Raw genomic sequence first — 22,105 nt, forward strand, 5'->3', positions numbered from 1 at the left:
CAAAACTGACAGGGATTTTAAATTCAGATGTTCGAAGGAAAAACCTTAAGAATTCAAAGAGGTTAGCAGAAACCTCTTGTCTGAGCTTGAAGCAGCTCTTTGGATTCTTGGCCAACAGAAGGTTGACCTTGGATTGGGGGCAGAGACATAATGTCTGTGCAGAGCAAATGAGAAGCAAACACATATTTATCATACAGTGGTGCAGAATGACCCTGAGAGCCATTTAGCACCTGAGCCTGGCCTCTGCTCGGATGTGCTTGCAGCCCTTCAATGCTGGAACAGAAAGCTCTGTGCCTTTTCTTTCTGAGTCACAATGTCATCTTGGTGGGGAGCAGCCAGTTCAGTGCCTTTTCTTCTTCTCCCCCCCCTTCAAAGCCACTGAAATATTTTAATTAATAGCAGAAGTGCCAGTGGAAAGGTCCCTTGTGCCTTTGAACTGGGCGACTTTCCCACTCATTGGGAAAGCAGCTCCTCCCATCTTCCCTTGTTTTGTGCCATCTTGCCCACAGCTGCCACCCAACACGATCTCCGATTCCCACACACTTGTTGTGGTCGGAAGATAGGAAAATAAGAGAAGTTTTCTGTGGAGTTCTGAGAAGTCTTTGGAGGGAAAGGTCACACTGGGAGTCTGATTAAACTAGTGATTAAAACCTGTATCTGGAAAAGGAAGTTTCTCTATACGTTTTGGCCCTCTTTAGCCCAGCCTATTGGCCCAAACCAGACCTGTAAAGCATTTGTAACTTGACCTGTCACATTTTAATCAAGGTGGGGTATAAAACCTTTGTCCTCTTGAGAAAATAATCAAATTAAAAAGTAACACTGGGGGGGGGGACGACACACAGACATGGGGTTGCAGGGGAGTCACTCCTCATTGTAATGTTACTACTCATCTCTGGGTCTTACATACAATGCACTGGCTGCGATTGAGTTTTGTGTGTGTCAGGCTCTTCTAGGTATCTTGAACGCGCAGGAGTACTCATCTCACCCAAACTCCCAAGTTGGCTTTGTCCTTGAACTTTGCTTTCCAACATAGATTTTTGCATCACCACCACTGCATATCTGAATACTTTTTGGCTTTTAACTTCCTCTTTACCTAGGATGCTTTTCTTCACATCTCTTTTTTGTGCATTTTCTGAATATATTAACCAACAGCTGCAAGGGAAGGTTTAGTACCTTCTCACTCCTTGATCCAGCTATGGCAGTTCCCAGATCCCAGACAAATAGATATAGGATTAGAGTCTTAGGCTGCAATCCTAACCCCATTTACCTGAGAGTAATCTTCACTGAATTCAATGGGACTTACTTCTTAGGTTAGTATTACTACCTTAAACTCCCTAGCGAAGTGGTTTCCTTGATATTGCCACCTATAAGGTCTCTGAGCAAATATTCCTGTTTTCATAAAGAGAGTTAGCAAAACGTTAATGGAGAGAAGTTCAGGCAATAATTGCTGCAGCGACCATATAAGGACATCTGAAAATAATTCAACACAGATAGAATATCACAAACATTATTACTGTCAAAATTGGTCTTGTTCATAGTGATCTTCCTTTGATGGTCTGTTTAAAGTCTCTGCTATCCGAACACTTCATTCACAATCTGGAGTTGGTCTCCAGTTCCTGAGAGACTAAAGCATCCACGACAAATGGCCATCCACCCTCTGCTTAAAAACTTCCAATGGCGGCGAATACATCACTTTCCAAGGGAGTCCATCCCACTGTCGTACAGCTTTTACCTTCAGAAAGTTAATCCTGATTATGATTAGTTTGCAGTTTTGTTGTTGTTGTTGTTTAGTCGTTTAGTTGTGTCCGACTTTCATGACCCCATGGACCAGAGCACGCCAGGCACTCCTGTCTTCCACTGCCTCCCGCGGTTTGGTCAAACTCATGCTGGTAGCTTCGAGAACACTATCCAACCATCTCGTCCTCTGTCGTCCCCTTCTCCTTGTCCCCTCCATGTTTCCCAACATCAGGGTCTTTTCCAGGGAGTCTTCTCTTCTCATGAGGTGGCCAAAGTATTGGAGCCTCAGCTTCACGATCTGTCCTTCCAGTGAGCACTCAGGGCTGATTTCCTTAAGAATGGATAGGTTTGATCTTCTTGCAGTCCATGGGACTCTCAAGAGTCTCCTCCAGCACCATAATTCAAAAGCATCAATTCTTCGGCGATCAGCCTTCTTTATGGTCCAGCTCTCACTTCCATACATCACTACCGGGAAAACCATGGCTTTAACTATACGGACCTTTGTTGGCAAGGTGATGTCTCTGCTTTTTTGCAGTTTTACACACACACATACATTGTCTATCAGCTTTGTGACCCTTTTTTCAGTATTGCCCTCTTTCACAATAATGAGTTTTGGACTGAATGCATTTCGATGTTCTCTAGAGTAGCTGCACAGCTTTCCCAGGTTGCTCACCATTTATTTTCAGCTGCTTCACAGTTCAGAAGTGCTTCAGTGAAGCATTTTCATTCATCCATTCCAGAATGCCTTGCATCAGCTTCCTCCTCTACTGGTGGCCCCTGACACCTTTTCCAGCACCTGTTCTGTGAAGCCTCTTGCAGATGACAAGCTCAGTCTGTTTCAGCAGCCCCTGCAATCTAGCTGGCTCTCTACATTCCCATTGCCCTCAGATGACTAAGGCAACCACATTTAATTTTATCTGCTAGAGAACATCAATTGCTCTCTGAGAGATGAGAGTTGAGGGTTGGCGGCACAATGTGTGAGCATCTGTGGGGGTTCCCCCCCCCTCGTGCCCATGCAAAGTCTGTTAGTTCCAAATCTTCAAACCTAGTTTCAGGTCAGCCCTCAAAAGTATTCAAGCTTTTCAGCTGCAAAAGAAGTTGGAGGTCAGGGAGCTGGCCAGGATGTTTTGATAAACCTTCCTTTCTATGTGTTTTTTTAAGTATTTTGGAAATCTTCATTTCCAAAACAACAGGAATGATTCTGTTCAAAACTTCGCTTTTCTTGGAAATTTCTGTACCAAATGTGACTGTTAGAAAAAGCCGGGAGAATGTGAAAGGAGCCCAGGCTAGACAGCTTGAACATAAATGATGGCGGCCACTCTTCAGAATTAAGTGATTTTAATAGATAGCTTTTGAGGTTCCGGATTTTTTCTTCCCAAACCTCCAAATTTTTAAGGAGAGTGGTGAATAGCAGTGAATTTAATCATGTATCCAGTGCTCTGGTATCACTGGTGTTTGCACAGAAAGCTCTGTAGTTTTCAGCACTATTCAGTTTTGTCACTTCTCCTGGTTGCTAGGTAGGTAAGTCCTAGTATATAGAATTAAAGGTAAAGGTAAAGGGACCCCTGACCACTAGGTCCAGTCGTGACCGACTCTGGGATTGCGGCGCTCATCTCGCTTTATTGGTCGAGGGAGCCGGCGTACAGCTTCCAGGTCATGTGGCCAGCATGACTAAGCCGCTTCTGGCGAACCAGAGCAGCACACAGAAACGCCGTTTACCTTCCTGCCAGAGCGGTACCTATTAATCTACTTGCACTTTGACGTGCTTTCGAACAGCTAGGTTGGCAGGAGCAGGGACCGAGCAATGGGAGCTCACCCCGTCACGGGGATTCGAATCGCCAACCTTCTGATTGGCAAGTCCTAGGCTCTGTGGTTTAACCCACAGCGCCACCCACCTCCCAGTATATAGAATTATTGGAGGTTTAATATGATTTACAGGGAAGTGATAGTAGGTATGAGTTGGGCAGGTTCATGGGTAGTAGTAACCTGTGTAAATGAGACCTGGATAAAGACCACCTTACCTCCAAATCTGAGTGCGGTGGGAGTATATCAGCAGGGTGTTTAATTAGATTAATGAATCTGTTTCAACAACAAATGGCTGGACCTGTGTCCCTGAGTGCTGCAGAGCCCAAACAGTGTGAAGTTAGTGGCCACACAGTCCTTGAGCAGAGTTAATGGCAGGTTTTCTAGCTCATGTTTCATTCAAGTACAAGGGTGGGCGGTTGGTCTTTTCTGGTCCCAGTAGGTTCTCCTACTGTGTGCGATCAACATACAGAAAGGAGCGGAATGACCAACAAGAAATATCCTAGCCTGCCGATGCCAAGTAGAGCAATCTGCTCATGGATGTACTTGTAAAGGACTCCTGCCTACAAGCAGATCCACTCCTAAGCACCCTAGTCTTCCCTTTTCAAGTACTTGGCTGGAATGTTTACCCTCCAGTAGAGTTACTCATGAATAAGAACCCTGCATAGTTGTGAGTAAACACAGCCTATGAAAACACTGACAAACCTGTGTGTGGACACAGCCAAAGTACTGAAAATTGCAGTGCTTTAACTGCAAATGCCCATGTTGTCTAGAGTATTAGGACTGCACCCAAATTCTTCTTAAAAGGTGAGTAAGCCCCACTCAGGATGACTGCACCGGCTGATCCTAGGGTGTTCCCTAGGAAAACATCCGATGCACATACAATGCAGCCTAGCATTTTGCAGTACAGCTTAGAAATGAACGTGTGCACTGTTCAGGTGCATCAAAACAGGAGCAGGCAAGCAACTTACTCCTTATTCTCTTCCTTTTTTTGAGGTGGGGGGAGATTGAAATCACATTGCTATAACTTCCTGGGTTGCCTCTCCCTTTTCCTAGTTTAGATTGGCTGATTCTAGATGACATTTTGCTCCCTATCACCAGTATAAACATGCACTCATCCGTTCGTTCTTTCCCCCTTTTCGCCTTGAGTCAGTGTATGCTCCATGCTGTAATGGCTTCTGCTTGGATAGCCTTTCTCTGCCACCGGAGATCTGAAAGCTTGGCAGAGGCTGAAGGGGGCTTTCTTTTCTGGAGAGAAATGGGTGCGGAAGCTGCTCCAGCTTTCATGTCCCTGGCAACTCTGTTATTGTTGGATGCCCTTTTTATAGGCTGCTGGTCCTAATCGGGCTGTTTTGCCTAAGCCCCTGTGTTCCTGGGAAGGAGGGGTGTGTGTGTGTTATTGGACCTGTCTCGGCACTAGCGTGAGGGGCAGTGCTGAGGTGGGGAACCCTGCTGTTTGCCTTCTCCAGCATTATTTGCTGAGCGGCAAACTCATGGGCACAGGAGTGGATATGTATTGTGCAGACTCCTGCTTTTGAGTCTGCATGTGACTAATGTGGGAACTGGAACAGAGACTTCTCTTATTTTTGTAAAAAAATAAACCATGTTGGTTTTGTGTACACATGGAGATGGAAGCGAAACGCAAAGAAACACCAACCTTGTTCAGTGGGATGCTCTTAATAGTTTCCGTATTTAATATAGACGAAACCACTCTATAATACTTGAAATAGTCTTCTAAGAGACTTGTAAATTAATTTAACATGGATTAACTGACAAAAAGGAGCTAATTAGACTCATGGAAACGCCAGACAAAGGCCTGCTGGAACAAGTGGGTTATAGCTAGTATGATGAATCTTCAGAAAATGTCTGTCCTGGGCTTGAATCTTGAGATCTCTGCAGTTTCATGCTGTGTTGTCAGGACACGAGAAGAGGCTAGACCAGGAGTGGAGAACTTCTGGCCCTCGCAACTCCCATCAGCACAAGCCAGCATAGTCAAAGATTATAGGAGTTGTAATTCAATAACAAGGGGCTGCAGGTGCCAACATCCTTGGACTAGACTCTAGAGCATCCAGCCTTAACTTACAGTGGAGAGAAGAAGGACTGTCTCAGTCGATATTACAGTGCAGAAACCCAGGCCAGGCATCGGGCTCGGGAGACCCGTACATACACGGTCACTGTCGTTTCAACAACAGGATATATGTTTGGAGGCTGGTCCTAAAAATCCTAGCTTTTGCTGCAGGCCCTCATGGTTGTAGTGGAGAAAAACTAAACTACAGAAAAGCAGGGAAGGTCTGGAAAGGATTCCAGTGGCTGATGTGGCAGGTATGAGAGTGAAGCATCCTCATTTTTCCCAAGTTGGAGAAGGCTGTTTTAAATGCCATTTAATGGTGTGTGGTTCAATGTAGCCTAGATTTGCCACTGTTCCATGAACTGGTTTCTACCTCATGCGGCCGCACTAAAGTCTTGCCAGCAAAAGTAGCAACCTTGCAAAAGGGTGCTGACAAGCTTTGCTTGCATTTGTCTGAGCAAAGGAGGTTCGTCTTGATTCCGGGGATGACTTCTGAAAGTTATTGCATGATGTTTCTTTTATGCTGAGGACAGAGAGATCAGAAAGTGAGTGGCCCAGCCAGGACATCTACATCATTCTTTCAGACTCTTTGAAACTGATAAGGCCTGTGGTTCCAGCTATGAACCACTCCATAGCTATTTGTGACCTCCTGAGAGAACTCAAAATGCTTAATGTTAACAGCACCTTCTTACTATTTTTGTGTGAGAACATCCAAAGGGAGCAATCCCAATTGCATCCAAAGTGACAAGTAGGGGAATAACTACACCGGCACATTTTCATAGCATCTCCTCTCTCTGAATTCGGTCCAGTTGGCACCAGTTTTGGTGCATAGCCCACTCACCTTGTATGAATTCCGGGAAGAAGAAAAGTCTTACGTTCTCTTTCTGCCAAACTCAGCAAGGAAGTTGCTGGGGAGGCGGGGGATGAAACAAGTCAAGTGGGGAGGAGAGTGTGCAAGGGAGTGGGTAGCAGAGATGGGATGTAGAGAAACCTGCAGTGGAACAGAAACGAGGGTGCTATGGAGTGCAAAGGCAGGGAAAGGAACACAGAATACTGCCTTATACAGAGTCAGACTATTGCAGTAGGTCTCTGAGATTTCAGACAGTCTTTCTCAGCCCTACCTGGAGATACCAGGGATTGAAACTGGAACTTTTCACATGGAAAGTATGTGCTGTTCCCTTTCCCATACTGGTTAGCAGTGGATGCACATATACCTAAAGCGGGAGAGAAAGCGAGCTGTAAGATGGAGAGGGATGCAAGGAGATTTCTGGAGGGGGAAAACAGAAAAAGGAAATAGCAGTACAGACCAGTGGCACTTCAGACAGCGAAAAGGAGGCCTAACAGGGATGCAGAGAGCCAGGAACATGCTGTGGGCCACGCAGAGAAAAGAGGCATTAACAAGACATTGTTTTTAAAAAGAGAACACTGAGCAATAAAATAAAATTGGAATAAAATGTTGTTCCTTTGCAAGCCTAACAGAGTAGCCCTGCTAAGTTAATACAACTATAAAAGTGTCTCTTAGTATTTGAGTTGTGCACCCTTGAAACGGACCGATCAATAATACATGCTTTCAGCTTTGCAATCAGCAGTCATTGAGTAAGAACAGTCACTTACTTTTTTTCTAACCAAGATTTTGCTACCTTTCCAATTATCCTGATGTGTTCTGTCCTCAAAGCTTGTGTATCAAGTTGCTATAATAAGTATTAACATTTTGTCTGCTTTTTTCTGTTCAGACCTTTGGGACCAATACAGCCATTGCTATCTAACAAGCTTTCTTGTCTGAAGATGCAACAAGCTATTCCAGGAATCCCATTATTTGAAACACAGGCAGTGATAAGGGTCACCGGACCCTGAGTCCTTTCTGATTTCTGATACCGTTTGTTTCTAGAAAGTCTTGGGGTGTTGAGTTCCTCCTCTACCCCCACCCCAGAAAGGCTTGGCTCACTGTGATGGGCTGAAAGAATATAGATACCTTAGATGGTTACCCTAGCAGGGGCCTCTGTGAACAAGTGCTGGAATTACAAGGCTATGACTGATGCTTATTTTCCTTACAAGGTTGAAATCTAGAGCTACTATTGTTAAACCCGATAGCCACCAGAAAGGGGAAGAGACTTCAACTGTGGGATCAAAGCCAGGAAAACAAATGTTGTCAACTTGTCTGCTTAAGAGAAAAGGGGTTGCATCTGAAGAGAGCGTCCTGCAATGTGTGCCTATTTACTGGAGGGCGAATGTGCAGACTGGCAGCAACATGGAGTTTTTGGAACCCATAAAGACTTCAAGGCATTGCTTTGATATTTTGTTATTGCTGTTTGTGCTGGCTGCATTATCCCCATGTCCCATGAATTATTTTAAAGTGTTCTCGAGGGCAGAACTGATCAACTGCAGGCTTCTCTGCTGAGTACTCCAGCCAAGGGGTCCCTGAAGCTCCAGCTGTGTGTGTGCTTTTTCTTAGCTAGTTGGACTTTCCCCCTCCCCACTCTACCCCAAGGAACACACACTGGCATGACTCAGTCCTGGGGCTTAGGAAAGGCCAGTTCACAGATCTCTGCTTGTGCTGGGAAGCAGTGAAGAGAGGTAAGCATCCCAGAGTCTGGGAAAGGCAGCAGACAACTGTGGTCCCATCTTCAAAGGAGCTGAAGAGGCCCCACATGCTTCCATCTAAATATTTATTCCCCCCTCCAATGTATCTTAACATTTCTCCAAGTGTTGAATCAAGCTATTCTTGGCTTTGTCAACAAGAGGAAAAATACAAACGAGCTGAGGATCTTTTCTCATTGCTGTTCTACTTTCATATTCTTTGGTGCGGTTTTGGGTGCGCTCACATCTTTGAGTCAGTGAATCTGATGCTGGCAAAGCCTATGCAGGTTGAGAATCTTCCAGTAGACTTAGATACAGGTAGGTAGCCGTGTTGGTCTGCCGTAGTCGAAACAAAATAAAAAAAATTCCTTCCAGTAGCACCTTAGAGACCAACTAAGTTTGTTATTGGTATGAGCTTTCGTGTGCATGCACACTTCTTCAGATACACACAGACTTGGTACACAGGGACAAACTTGGCAATTGAGTTTCCTGCCGCAAAAGGTACCTTTTGAAGACTGAACCTTCATTTCTGTGCTTCAGATGGAATGGGACACCATGGTTTCCCATTGTGTCTGGACAAAGCCTGTGTAACCAATGAGAGAGCAAAAACAGCAAGTACAGTGAATATTGCACCTTTCCAGTTTGTATGTCAAGTTTTAGCCTGTTTACTGTCCCTCTGTGTTGCTCTTAGCAGAGAATATATGCCACTAAACTTGTTAGTTTCTGGTGTGATTGTCTGTCCTGAGGGGTCCCATGTGCCCAAACAGCACCAGATACGTTCAGTACTAATACTGCTAGTACTCCGTGGTCAGAACTTGCTGTACTTTGGCTTGGGAGTATCTTAAGTAGACGTGTCTCCACTTACTTTACCCTTGTGTAAAAATTCCCCTTTCAAACCATATCTCATAAAAGGTAAAAGACTTAAGCCTCTGTTTTCCAGCTGCCTCACGCTCACTCTCTGTTTGATCATGGTCTCCTCTGCTTTGGAAAGCTTTTTTCTTGGGTATTAAATGAGACAAGGCCATTTAGGCAACGTCCCTTTGACTGTGGTGGTTCTCATGTTTGTTTCCTTTCTGGAGATGCTCTTTGCTTCTTGTCAGGGAAGCTTTTGATCTGCTAGCTTCCCCATTGAATTTTCCAAGTGCTGATTTCTGTGTATCTTGAAGGAGTGTGTGTGTGTGTGTGTGTGTGTGTGTGTGTGTGTGTGTGTGTGTGTGTGTTTGGGGGATGGTGTTGTGAGGTATGTCATGCTGGTAGCTTGGATTTCTGCATTCATGCGCATGTCCCCTTTGAAGCCCTCATTTATTTATTAATCTTTAAACATCAAACTAACAGTGGACCTGTGGCACTCTAATCATTTCAGCTCATGTAACGGAAAGAATGCTTCCTCTTTTGGCAGCTGCAAGTCCCTGTCCCCTGTCTCCAACTCCCCACCCGCCCCTGCCCCTCCAAACAAAAAGGGGGGAAAAGAAAAGAAGAAGACAACAGCCTCTTCCTGATCTCAAGGTCTCTGAACGAACTTGGCAAACTAAGTAGCAGTGCAGTGAATTGCATCCTTTTGCAGCAGCCTTTTGTTGTAGGAGTGTGTGTGTGTGTCCCTCAGTTGTTAGGTAGGAGGATTTATAAAAGAAAGGCTGCTGAAATATTGGAGGGGGTGTGTGGGTGTGTGCAGCCTTTCCACTATAATGTATATACTGTAATGTAAAGATCCAGGGAGAAATATGTTGCTTCAAGTAATTGCCTCTGTTTAACACTCTGACAAAGATCATTGTGACCAATGTGCTTATAGGACTGTGTTCAAGGCTTCTCCAGCATGTCATGGGCTCCCCAATTGCCTCCCACACTCCCAGCTGCACTTTTGCAGTGGCTTCTCATTTGAATCTATGACGTGCGACTTCAGGTGCCTGTTTCGATTGTTGCTCACCTGATACTCACCTCACTCCAGTTCATCTAGCGTTAGAGTCTATGTAGCAAAGTTTGGACAGCTCAGAACTAGCTAAAAGTGCCAAATGATTGGTCTTATTTTTATCCCCATTTAATATAGGCAGTAAGGCTCTTGAAACAGGGGCAGAGAGTAACAGCCTTTCTAAATTAGAATGGTGGGGGAGAATAATGTGGTGTGTACTCCAGGACTGGTGAGGAAACTTCCAATGCCTTAAAATTTCGAACACTTATTTTATTTCCCTTTAAAAAGAAGGCAGCTCTTAAAATTATTGTGTTGGAGGCCTCTTTCTTTTGTGACTGAGAAGTGAGAAGGCTCAGACTGCTGCTACCATCAAACAAGAGAGTGTTTCTGAGCTGTGAGATTCTACTTTGCACATGCAGTCCTGACTGATTTATATTAACTCTAGAAATATTTTTCTAGTTTCTAGGGTAGCTAGTATTTGGCTTGGGTTTTGCCAGTTTTTTTATCCACAAGTTTCTTTTTTTAGACTTGAGATGCCATAAAGAAACAAGACTCTCATCTTTTGATTTCATAGCTTATGCGTGTTTCTCTCTCTGGGGGTGGGATTCAGCATCACACTTAGGCAATTCGGCTTGCTAGATGAATCAGTCCCCCATTTCCCCCCCCCTGCATTCTGTTTGGGGGTTCTTTTGAGTACCGTAGTTATGCATAGAATTACACTGTCAACAGCAGTTTCTCAAACTTTGATATCTGGCCAATAGTTCTCCTGCAGCCCCTTCACCCCACATTAAAATGGGAGGCATTGTACTAAAGCATTTTGCAGAGCACTGTAGGAGCACCTTTCCTTGCAAGATAGCCCAGACCAGGCATGGCCAAACTTGGCCCTCTAGCTGTTTTGGGACTACAATTCCCATCATCCCTGACCACTGGTCCTGTTAGCTAGGGATGATGGGAGTTGTAGTCAAAAAACAGCTGGAGGGCCTAGTTTGGCCATGCCCTGGCCCAGACAATATTGCTTCCCATTATCCCTCCCCTTAGCCTTGTGTCAGTCAGGCCCTAGAATTCAGACCATGCTTTCTGGGCAGTGGTGAGCTTTGTGGGATTGCCCTGCATCTGTCAGCTCAGAAAGCAAGGGGGGGAGGTGCTGCTGCTGCTGCTGCTGCTGCTGCTGCTGCTGCTGCTGCTGCTGCTGCTGCTTGGGCCTCCCCACTCCAAGAGGCACCGGAGTGTGGTGAATTTGTGTGCAACACGGTAGCTAACCTTTTCAAAGCACTCTTGAGCTCTCTTGCAGCACACTCTACTTTAACAGCAATTGGTGAAGACCTCTTGAGCTCTTCATAAGAGGAGAAAATGTGTATTGGCATTTTTAACTTTAAAAAAAGGTAAAGGACCCCTGGATGGTTAAGTCCAATCAAAGGTGACTATGGGGTTACAGCGCACATCTCGCTTTCAGGCCAAGGGAGCCAGCGTTTGTCCAGACAGCTTTCCGGGTCATGTGGCCAGCATGACTAAACCACTTCTGGTGCAACGGAACACCATGACGGAAACCAGAGAGCACGGAAACGCCGTTTACCTTCCCGCCGCAGCGGTCTCTATTTATCAACTTGCACTGGCATGCTTTCGAACTGCTAGGTTAGCAGGAGCTGGGACAGAGCAATGGGAGCTCACCCCATCACGCAGATTAGAACCGCTGACCTTCTGATCGGCAAGCCCAAGAGGCTCAGTGGTTTAGACCACAGCGCCACCCGCTTTACGTGTACTGTCTAGTCACCTAAATCCTGTATTTCATGCAGAGATGTCTGTGTTAACGTTTTAACATGCTGACTAATTCCATGTCCTGTTTGTAAGCTTTCTGAAACATCTGGCTAGCTGCTGTTGGATATAGAAGTAGATGGACCCCCAGTCTGATCTCGCAAGGCACTTCCTAAGTTCTTTTGTTGTTAATGTGTTGATACCTCCAGGCCAAAGCTGAGATGCTGTGATAGCGCAGATCTGTCACAGTCTCCCCTTTTAACCAAGACTATCAGTATCAGCTTTTTAGAGCATTCATTTTTGCATCTTTTCACATGTGCCTCTATACTTTACCAACTTAATTTGGTAAGCTGCTTTCATTTGTGTACGAAGACAGAGATGAATGCTATGGAAGGACCCTGCAAGATTCCACTAAATTACAAGTAGTCGTATATGTTTACATAAAGCTTGGCAGGTTCATCTGAGAAAGAATGGTACAAATGAGGTTGGACTCCGCTCTGCTGGACTACCCTTGGCTCGAGTGTCAAATAACACAAGTTCCTATATTAGGCACCATCTGTTCTTTCTAAAATCTAGCTTTTGGAAGGCCTGATGCTACTCGCCCTCTAACTTGGGTTTTGATTCTGGAGTCTTCTACTCTTTCATGCGTTCCAGAGGCTTTTTCGGCCGTTAATCGAAAATATAACCAAAATGAGAATGTGATCTTCAGAAGATCTGGAGAATTCCTGATCCTAATGTGTTATCCCGGAAAAGAGGAAGGAGCAGGGCCAATCGTTCAAAAGCCAAAGGTATCCATAGCCCAGAGGCAGCATTGAGTGACTCATTCCTTGGAAGCAGTTGCTGCCAGCGGCAAAATCGGAAGTGGCCTCTAGTCTTCTGTTTTCATTTAATATTCTGTCCCAGGGCAGGAAAATGAAAATGGCATGGAGATGCCATCAGATGGTGTTATCCCATAGCAGTGAAGTGATAGGAATGTGCAAGAGTTCAGTGGCAAGGTGGATTTAGAGAAGGGAAGCAGAGGTGGAATGAAGTTGTTTTCTCTGTAAATCTTTTTAATGTGTTCAAAAGCTACCCTGAAAGTCCGTGATGATCATTTTGCTGATTTTTGTGCATTGCAGGCGAAAGGATTTAATTGGTCCTATTGAGAGAATATACTTTTCCTTTCCTTCACCCATGGAATGTGTTGTGTCTTTGGGATTCCCATGTAATTTATACAACAGACAGAGGAAAGCAGACAAATGAGCCTTAAAAGTAAAGGAGGGAGCTGTGGAGAAGCCCCTTTGAGGGGAGGTTTTTATTGGCCAAACTCTAGGAAGGGAAAAAGGTGGGCAAGGGATGCAGAGCTGGGAGGGGGAGAGGAAAAAACGAGTCTGGAGGAGGTGGCTGAATGTTGTGTGCTTACGAGCTGCTGTCCCATTCCTTTAAGTCTCTTCCAATTAAAAGAGCTTCGGACTGATGTCTTGCCAGTGGTGGGAATTGGTTGGGAGAGGAGGAGCTCAGAAGTTAAAGCGGGACTTATTTGTCAACCTCTGAGTAAAAATAGGGTAGCGGCTCTTATCGGGGCATGCTGTGTGTGTGTGTGTGTGTTGCTGCATTTGTGCCTCGTGTGTCTCTCATTCTTGAACTGTGTTCCTCTGCGCTCTGTCTCTCCCTTCTTTCTTTGTGCCTCACTCACAGGCCCTGCCATGAATTTTCTCTGACCCCTTGGGGCCATTCCCACATGAAGCTTTGATGTGTGTGCCCAGAGCTTGATTGACAAGGAAGTTTTAGTGGCAGCAACTGGAGAATCGAAGAGAAAAGGGCAGGGCTTTGAACTAAAGGGCTTTGAGCTCCGAGATGCTGTGCTTAGTTATCTCCTTCAGAATGTTAATTATTCATCATGATAATTGGGCAGGAGAGGGGAAAAAGAGAGGGGAGGTTATTAAAAAATTCCAACACTAACACGCTACAAAAACCTCATTTTCCAACGTTGTGACTGGCGTGAAAAGGATAGTGTGTATGTGAAGGGGTTTGGGGAGGGGGGCCTTTTTTCTTCTTTTTCTTTTTTAATCCATTCCCTAAATAGTAGGATCCCTTCAGATGAAGGCAGCGGGGACATCAAAGCTTTTGTAAGAGTTTTCTTGGGGGTTTCTTAACTGTGTCTGGTACTTTTTAATTAAAAAGTTTACGGAGAGCCGTCTTTGTGACTGGCTTCTGGTGGAGCTGGCAACCCTGGGTCCCGCTGCTTGAGAAAGAAAATGTTTTTAAGGGGCCTAATAAATATTGTTTCCTACTGCTAGGATGTCAGGTTGGCACTGTGAAAGACCTCCTCGCTAGAAAGGAGGTGAACCTCCTGGTGCTGAGGAGGGCAGGGAGTGTGGGCTTTTCCTGGGAGCTAGACGTTGTCGGCCACTTTGAGTGCCCATGCCCACCTCCGCCCCTCAGGTGCTCATTCCAAGTCTATGGCGAATGGGTCAGGAAGAGACATTCTGCAGTCAGTTATGCAGGCTTATTCTTAGTATCCTGACATTGTTTCACACCAGTCGCTTCAAATAATGGAAGCAACGTGGTTTCTGTGGCAAGTGAATATAGATCCTGTCCTCTTTTGTTCCAATACAGTGGTACCTCTGGTTACGTACTTAATTCGTTCCAGAGGTCCGTTCTTAACCTGAAACTGTTCTTAACCTGAAGCACCACTTTAGCTAATGGGGCCTCTCGCTGCTGCCGCGCCGCCGGAGCACAATTTCTGTTCTCATCCTGAAGCAAAGTTCTTAACCCGAAGCACTATTTCTGGGTTAGCGGAGTCTGTAACCTGAAGCGTATGTAACCCGAGGTACCATGTACATAGCTTTCGGACCCAAATCAGAGGTTCTCCATCAAGAACACTGATAATGGAATGATGTGTTTGGTGGGAAGCATAAGATTTCCAGACTTACGATGCTGGGAATTTTTGCCTCAGTGTGCATCACCTTTGTAGGTATTTACATGGAACAGGATTTGCTATGTTGTTGCTCCTTTAGTTTGGAAAGATCCTTGTGGAGCTTGAGTTCTCACCATCCTGAATAACTTAAGAACTCTCAGGTATGTTCCATCCAGACCTAGTGAGCTAAGTTTCTAATTTGTCAGTAAGTCCTAGAATGTCATCATCTTCCCCCCTTCATGACTTAGTTCTTCAGATGCCCTCGTTTCCAGGAAAGTGGTTTATTAGCAGATATCCAGTATTATTATTTTTTGCAGATGCAAAAAAACTCATCCAGCTTTGCTCCAATCTCCCTATCTTCCTTTTAGCATCCTTTTAGCATCCTTTCTCTCCTTTGTCATCTAATGCCTCCTTTGTCATCCAACTGCCTCCATGTCCTGCTTCTGACATACTTAAATTTTGTATTGTTTAATACTTTCAGAACATGTTCCTCACTCCCTCTCCCCACCCCACAAGCATTGCTAGGCACTTAAAAGACTTGGGGTACATGCCCATGACACCCGCTTGTCCTAATTTATATTTATAGATGTCTCTGGGTGTGAATTAAGATGGTGGGTATCTCTAGAGCAAGGGGTGGCAGGTGGGTCTCAGAAGCACTGTGCTTTGCAAGGCACCCAGCTGCCCTCTAAGCAAACAAATGTTACCTTTCAACTTCCTTTTAAATATAGATAGATACATAGATAGATGGTAACTAAATCTTGTTCTTTTGCTGTTGTCGTATATTCATATTTATAGGATTCTTTTTTAATTGCCCTGTATTATATATTGTTGGCTAACTTGGGTGCTTGATGTAGAAAGTCAAGATATTAAATTTAATTATTTATCCACAAATCCCCATTATTTAAGTTTTCTCTTTTGAAAACAAATGTGACTGTGCTGGACATTCTGGGCAACTTTCCACTTACATATGTATTGAATTTAGCAGCACAGTCAGTTCATCAACACTTAACATCTTACACCAGACTTCTCCAATGTAGTGCCCTCCAGATGTTGTTGGACTCCAAGCTCCCATCGGTTCCATCCACCATGGCCGGCCATCGTAGTCCAAAACAGTTGGCAAGCACCAGATTAGGAAAGGCTGGGCTACATTGTGATTGTCTACATATATAAAGGGCTTTGCTGCCAGCATGGTGGCATTCTCAGTATTCTTGAAAGGCAGTGACCTGGTTTGCACTGAGTGGTAAGCCATCGTTTGTTTAAAAGTCTACAAGTTAACCACAAGTTGTCCTGCGGACAATTAAATCAATGATTACTTGGTTTTCCAAAGTTTGGTTTGTTGCTTCTCCTGCTTCTCTTGCCTTGTGCCTTTACAGTTTGGTAAGCATCATCTAGGATGGGGTGGTCAAACAAACCATGGTTAAGGAAGGATGCTGGGAGTAATGCCAGGTCACTGTTAGAACAAACCAAGGTTCAAACCATTGCTGCAACAAACCATAGCTTCAGAGTGTAGTTTGTTGGCAGTAAGTAAACCATTGTGAAGTTGTTGGGCAGGGTTCACACATAACATTAAGTCAGTTTAGTAAACCATGGTTTAGCATTATGTATGAAACCAGCCATGTTGTGACAAGCAAGATTTCCCCACTTTTAAGTTTCAAGGAAACATTACAGTTCTGTGCATGCATGTTCCCAAGGCTGAGGGGAGAGGTATTTCTGGCCCTGGCTGTGTTTCTTCTAACCCTGAATATTTTCTCTTGTTAATAGGCTAACCTCTTCCCTGCTGCCATTGTACATTTTGGATCTGAGATGCAGAACGGTGAGTCACTTATCTTGTTCCTCTCCATAAGAAACTCTGCATAGTTGTTACATGAGCATCTAGATGAACTGTGTCCATGGTTTCAGCTATGGTGGCTGAACTCTGATTAATGTGTTGGGCATAAATAAGTGGATATTGATAGCTCGGGGCTCTTAGAGGTTCATAAAACCTTTTTGTTTGATACAAATTAAATGATAGCCCAGTATGGAAATGATTGTAAGGAAAGTGCCCACTCTGGTTTAAGGTGAAATGAACTGAATCTTAGTGCCATTCATTGTTCGCTGTAGAAATTTTGGGTCACAAGTGGCTTTTTTTTTCAATTTGGGGGTGAGGCCTGTTTTTAGGTGAAAAAATGTGCTTCCTATATACCACCCCTTTCTCAATTCTTTTTTGACTCGGCTAGGGAGTACTCTTTGTCCTATGGTGTGTATCTTGAGTTAGCTAACAGCTATAGAAATCTTAATCATGCAAAATAGGTGAGGTATTATCTTTTTTGAATTGGCCCATCTTCAGTTAGTGTGCAGAATTCCCCACTTTTTCAGGGTAGGTACCGTATTTTTCCCTCTATAACACGCAGATTTTTTCTCCTAAAAAGGAAGGGGAAATGTCTGTGTGTGTTATAGAGCGAATGTGTGGTCCCTGGAGCCAAAAAATCAAGCAAAAGTCAAATCGCAAGTCACGGAGAAGGGAAACCTGAAAAGAGGAAGTGGCAGCTTTCCTGCATTCTGCCTCAGGGTCTTACTGCCCACCCTTCTCTGTTTCGTTGCTGTGATTGCTGAAACAGAACAAAGAGCAGGGAAAGCCCCTCCCCTCCAGGCAAGCAGAGTGTCGTTCTTTCTAATTCCTCTCTGTGCTCCGGTGCTGCTGGGGGAGAGGGAGAGAGAGTGGGGGAGGGAGAGGGAGAGGGGGGAGGGAGAGGGAGAGAGGGGGGGGAGGGAGAGAGAGGGGGAGGGAGGGAGGGAGGGAGAGAGAGAGAGAGAGAGAGAGAGATGGCTGGCTTGGGGGGGGACTTTTGCCTTTCTTTCCTCCCACCGGTTAAATCCCTCTCCAGCATCCTTAGCCAGCTGCTTCTCTGCACACCCCTCTCATGTCCCTCCTTTGTTTTTCCTTCGCTCCCCACTTAAAATGTGGTTACAAAGCATAGATCAACATGGATCCTCAGGATCTTTGCATTGGGTCACCCCAAATTCACCATCAGATCACATAGCATGTCCATGGCTACAGCCTGCACCAAAAAAATCACGCACCCACTGTTGCCTGGGGCTGCAATGGAGCAAAAACGTGGTTAAAAAGCATGGATCCTCAGGATCTTTGCATTGGGTCACCCCAAATTCACCATCAGATCACATAGCATGTCCATGGCTACAGCCTGCACCAAAAAAAGCACGCACCCACTGTTGCCTGGGGCTGCAATGGTGCAAAAATGCGGTTACAAAGCATGGATCCACAGGGATTCTCAGGATCTTTGCATTGGGTCACCCCAAATTCACCATCAGATCACATAGCATGTCCATGGCTACAGCCTGCACCCAAAAAAAGCACGCACCCACTGTTGCCTGGGGCTGCAATGGTGCAAAAATGTGGTTACAAAGCATGGATCCACAGGGATTCTCAGGATCTTTGCATTGGGTCACCCCAAATTCACCATCAGATCACATAGCATGTCCATGGCTACAGCCTGCACCCAAAAAAAGCACGCACCCACTGTTGCCTGGGGCTGCAATGGTGCAAAAATGTGGTTACAAAGCATGGATCCACAGGGATTCTCAGGATCTTTGCATTGGGTCACCCCAAATTCACCATCAGATCACATAGCATGTCCATGGCTACAGCCTGCACCCAAAAAATTACGCACCCACTGTTGCCTGGGGCTGCAATGGTGCAAAAACGTGGTTACAAAGCATGGATCCACAGGAATTCCCAGGATTTTTGCATTGGGTCACCCCAAATTCACCATCAGATCACATGTCTGTGGCCACAGCATGAAGCACAAAAATGATACATCCACTGTTTCATTCAGAATGTTTTTTCCCTTGTTTTCCTCCTCTAAAAACGATGTGCGTGTTATGGTCAGGTGCGTGTTATAGAGCGAAAAATACGGTATTTAGACCTTAAGTAAAAATTGGGTCCAAAGTATGGCAATTTTATGTATATGTTCTGCATCTAACTTATTTTTTTGGACCAGACACTAATACAGTAAATGTCCACGTGAACATTTCACAGTTGTCTCTCTCCATGGTTCACTGTTAATCTGAGGACAAATGTCTGTGTGGTGCATACTGTTCTGGACATCTTTAAAATGCAGCAGGACTGACCACCATAGTTGGGTGGGCTTTAGGGGGATTTGTCTGCAGGGGAGATCAGAGCAGGGTTGTGCTGCACGTTGAAGATAACATCTGGTAGTCTCTCCTAACGGTTCAATTTACTAGGAAACTGCCAAGAACTAAATGATAAAAGAAACATATACAAGCAGGGGGAGACACCATCCCTGTCTGCCAGTTCTATTTTTGTGTAATATTGCCGTCTTTACTCAACTAGTTCACAGAATAGGGTTTGATAGACAGATGCGTGTTCTAAAATACACAATCTTAGAAGTTGAGATAAATGTTTCACAGGTTTGGAGAAGAGTCCTGAATAGGATTAGTCCAGCTTGTTGGGGCTATTGGTTTCACAAAATGACAGAGTTGCGTCATGGGGCTTCCTAGCTCTGAAGGACAAGAACTTTGTGTGAGGGGTGTGTGTGTCTGTTTAACAGATTATCTGAGGTCGGACCTCCTGGAATCTGCTGTGTCCCCTTCTGAAGCTGACATCTTAGTAGCTAGGTAAGTAGTGTGAATAATTCTTTTTGAAGCTGTTGTGGATGAATGAGTTATCATAGAATCATAGAATTGCAGAGTTGGAAGGAATCCCAAGGGCCCTCTAGTCTAACCCCCTGCAATGCAGGAATCTCAGCTGAAGCATCCATGACAGATAGCCATCCAACCTCTGCTTAAAAAGCTCCAATGAAGGAGAGTCCACCACCTCCCGAGGGAGACCATTCCATTGAGTTGTTGCCTTGCCCAATGAAGAGTTTGCCAGCAGTTTACAAAGCTTGCTTTTACACGTGTTCTCCCACTGACAGCTTTGAACACCCCAAATGAATGAAGAGAGACCCCTGTAGTATCAAAAGCCATAGGGACTGGAAGGCATTTTTGCTGATACGCAACCTCTGGCTTTCGCAACAGTATTTGCAGTGCTTTACATTTTGGAATATGCAAGCTTAGCAACCGGAAGACCAATATGAGCATCTAATACTTACCTTTTCTCTCAGGCGGTTGTCTAAATCAGCACCTCCCACTAAGCGGAATTCAGATCCTGTTCTTAGTTCCCTACCTAAACCAAATGAGACTGATGGGAGCGTGGCAAGAGGGCACTCAGAAGCAGCAGTGGCTCCTGAAGCAGCACAGCCACCAGTAAGGAGGACGCCATCTGGGAAAGTGCCAAAATGGCTGAAGCTGCCAGGTACCATCTTCAGTGAGATACTTGTTCCTAGCCATTGTACTGCTCCTAAAAGATTCTGTGCGGCAGTCTGGCTCGTCAGCTACCGTATTTTTCACTCTATAGGACACACTTTTCCCCCTCCAAAAATTAAGGGGAAATGTGTGTGCGTCCTGTGGAGCGAATGCAGGCTCCTTGGTTTCGTGTTGCTTTCGCTGAAGCCTGGAGAGCGAGAGGGTCGGTGTGCACTGACCCCTCTCGCTCTCCACACTTCAGGGATAGCCGCCTGAAGCCTTTGGAGCACAGGCGCTCCGAAGGCTTCGGGTTCCTTTTGCTGAAGCCGGGAGAGCAAGACTCTCCTGGCTTCAGCAAAGAGGGAGAGCTGCGAAGCGGGAGGAGAAATGGAAGGGGCTCTGTTTCTCCTGCCGCTTCGCTGAAGGGGTGCTGAACAGAGGGGGGGAGAATTTTTTTTTCCTGTTCTCCCCCTCCTATGGTCCGGTGCATTCTATGGTCCGGTGCGTCCTATAGAGCGAAAAATACGGTAAGTGCATATCTGAATATCCTGATTTAGGGCTGGGAAGGAATTTCCCTCAAGCAGATCAGAGTTTTCCTTTCCTTTCCCACTACCCCCATACACCTTTCCTACTACCCATCTTAGGCATGGTACGCCATGCTTGTCTCCCCCTGTAAAACGTGGCTCTGCTCAGTCTCCTACCAGCAGAGCCCTAAAATATTCTAATGTACTTTTTAGTTTTCAGGGACCTATCATTTGGGAGGCTCTGGAAAGCTCAGCAGTGTGGAAGCTCCACTATATCAAAGTTTGTGGTAGAGGTTGCTTTCACAGTTGCTTTATGTTTGCATTTCAGGTGGGAAGCGATGAAGGACTTGGGGTCTCCACCTTCAGAAAGTTGCCTCACCTGGCTGAGAGGCAAGTTGGGTTGCTCTGTTTTCCTTCATCTGAAGCTGCTGAAAGACAGGGCCCAGCAAACGGATTTTTCAGAATAAAATTGCAAGCACCATTTTCTGTTGCCCATTCTGCTGCTCTGTGTGCAACGTTATGTTTGGGCGGTGGGTAAAGCAGAGACACACTCCAACCACGCTGTCGTTTAAATAACATGGAGTAGGTGCGGAAATTTGTAGAACTACTTTGCTGTATTTGTTGTGTAGGTGCAGGGAACTTCAGGACCAGGATGTTGAGGATAATTAAAAACCCAGTTGGGTGGTCATATATGACTCTGTGACACTTATGTCAGTTGTCACCTTTGTGTTGTATAAATTGTCACCAAATCCCCTATGTTGGAGGTTTGCTTCTGGTAACCCATAGGACTCCATGCCTGCCACACGCTGGACACTCCTTTTCCAGTGCTGCAGGCACCATACGTTGTTGCAATACTTTGTAGTTCTCAAAATCTGTTGGTAGATCTGAATGAAGAGATGCCTTAGGACCTGGTCAGTGAATACTCTTTTGGGGTAATAAAAACACACACATCCCTGCAAAATTGCTTCAGACAACATAGGTTAGTGATAGCCAAAAAGGATGTCATCTCAAAGTCTTCAGTATGTTGCTTTTAATTCTTTAATGCCATTGGCAAGTAGAGGCAAGCCAGAATGCACTTCCTGGCCATCTTTAAATTAAAGATATGTGTGATGCACGTGCAGAGGATGTAGGCAAGGTCACATGCCAAAACCCTTTTGGAGCTTCAGATCCATAACGAACCTTCCATTGGCTTATCTTTTTAAATATTCCAGTGTTCCCTGAGCCTCTTCCTACTTCCTTTTGAACACTAGCTTACGGTAGTTTCTGTTGATTTCATGCTGTCACTTCTTAAGAAGCACACAGTTCGCTTTGCTTTATGTGCATGTTTGAATCATGTATTTCTACACTGCTTTTCACTGGAAGAAAATATCACAAAGTGGCTTCCGAAAAAGCAAATGTAACAAAAAATCGATCATACAATATATAAAGCGATAAAAGAGACAAATCACTAGAAAAATGCACAGATGTCTTGCGCTTCAGGCTGAGCCCTACTTAAGGCTTCCATCAATTACTGGGAGCATTTGAGAAACAGCCAA

The 22,105-nt window shown here is 45.1% G+C and overlaps 1 protein-coding gene across 1 annotated transcript in view; it reads left to right on the plus strand.

Moving 5' to 3' along the window:
• ASPSCR1 (ASPSCR1 tether for SLC2A4, UBX domain containing) overlaps positions 1-21,051 on the plus strand; it is a 65,573-nt gene extending 44,522 nt beyond the window's left edge. Inside the window, exons 13-16 of the mRNA XM_028716104.2 lie at positions 16,504-16,555; positions 19,311-19,377; positions 19,866-20,056; positions 20,899-21,051. Coding sequence (XP_028571937.2) covers positions 16,504-16,555; positions 19,311-19,377; positions 19,866-20,056; positions 20,899-20,912 — 324 coding nt within the window. The 3' untranslated portion in view covers positions 20,913-21,051. The remainder of the gene's footprint in view (positions 1-16,503; positions 16,556-19,310; positions 19,378-19,865; positions 20,057-20,898) is intronic.
• Positions 21,052-22,105: the final 1,054 nt, after the last annotated feature.

Source organism: Podarcis muralis, chromosome 2, assembly GCF_964188315.1.
Source record: "Podarcis muralis chromosome 2, rPodMur119.hap1.1, whole genome shotgun sequence".
Lineage (NCBI taxonomy): Eukaryota > Metazoa > Chordata > Lepidosauria > Squamata > Lacertidae > Podarcis > Podarcis muralis.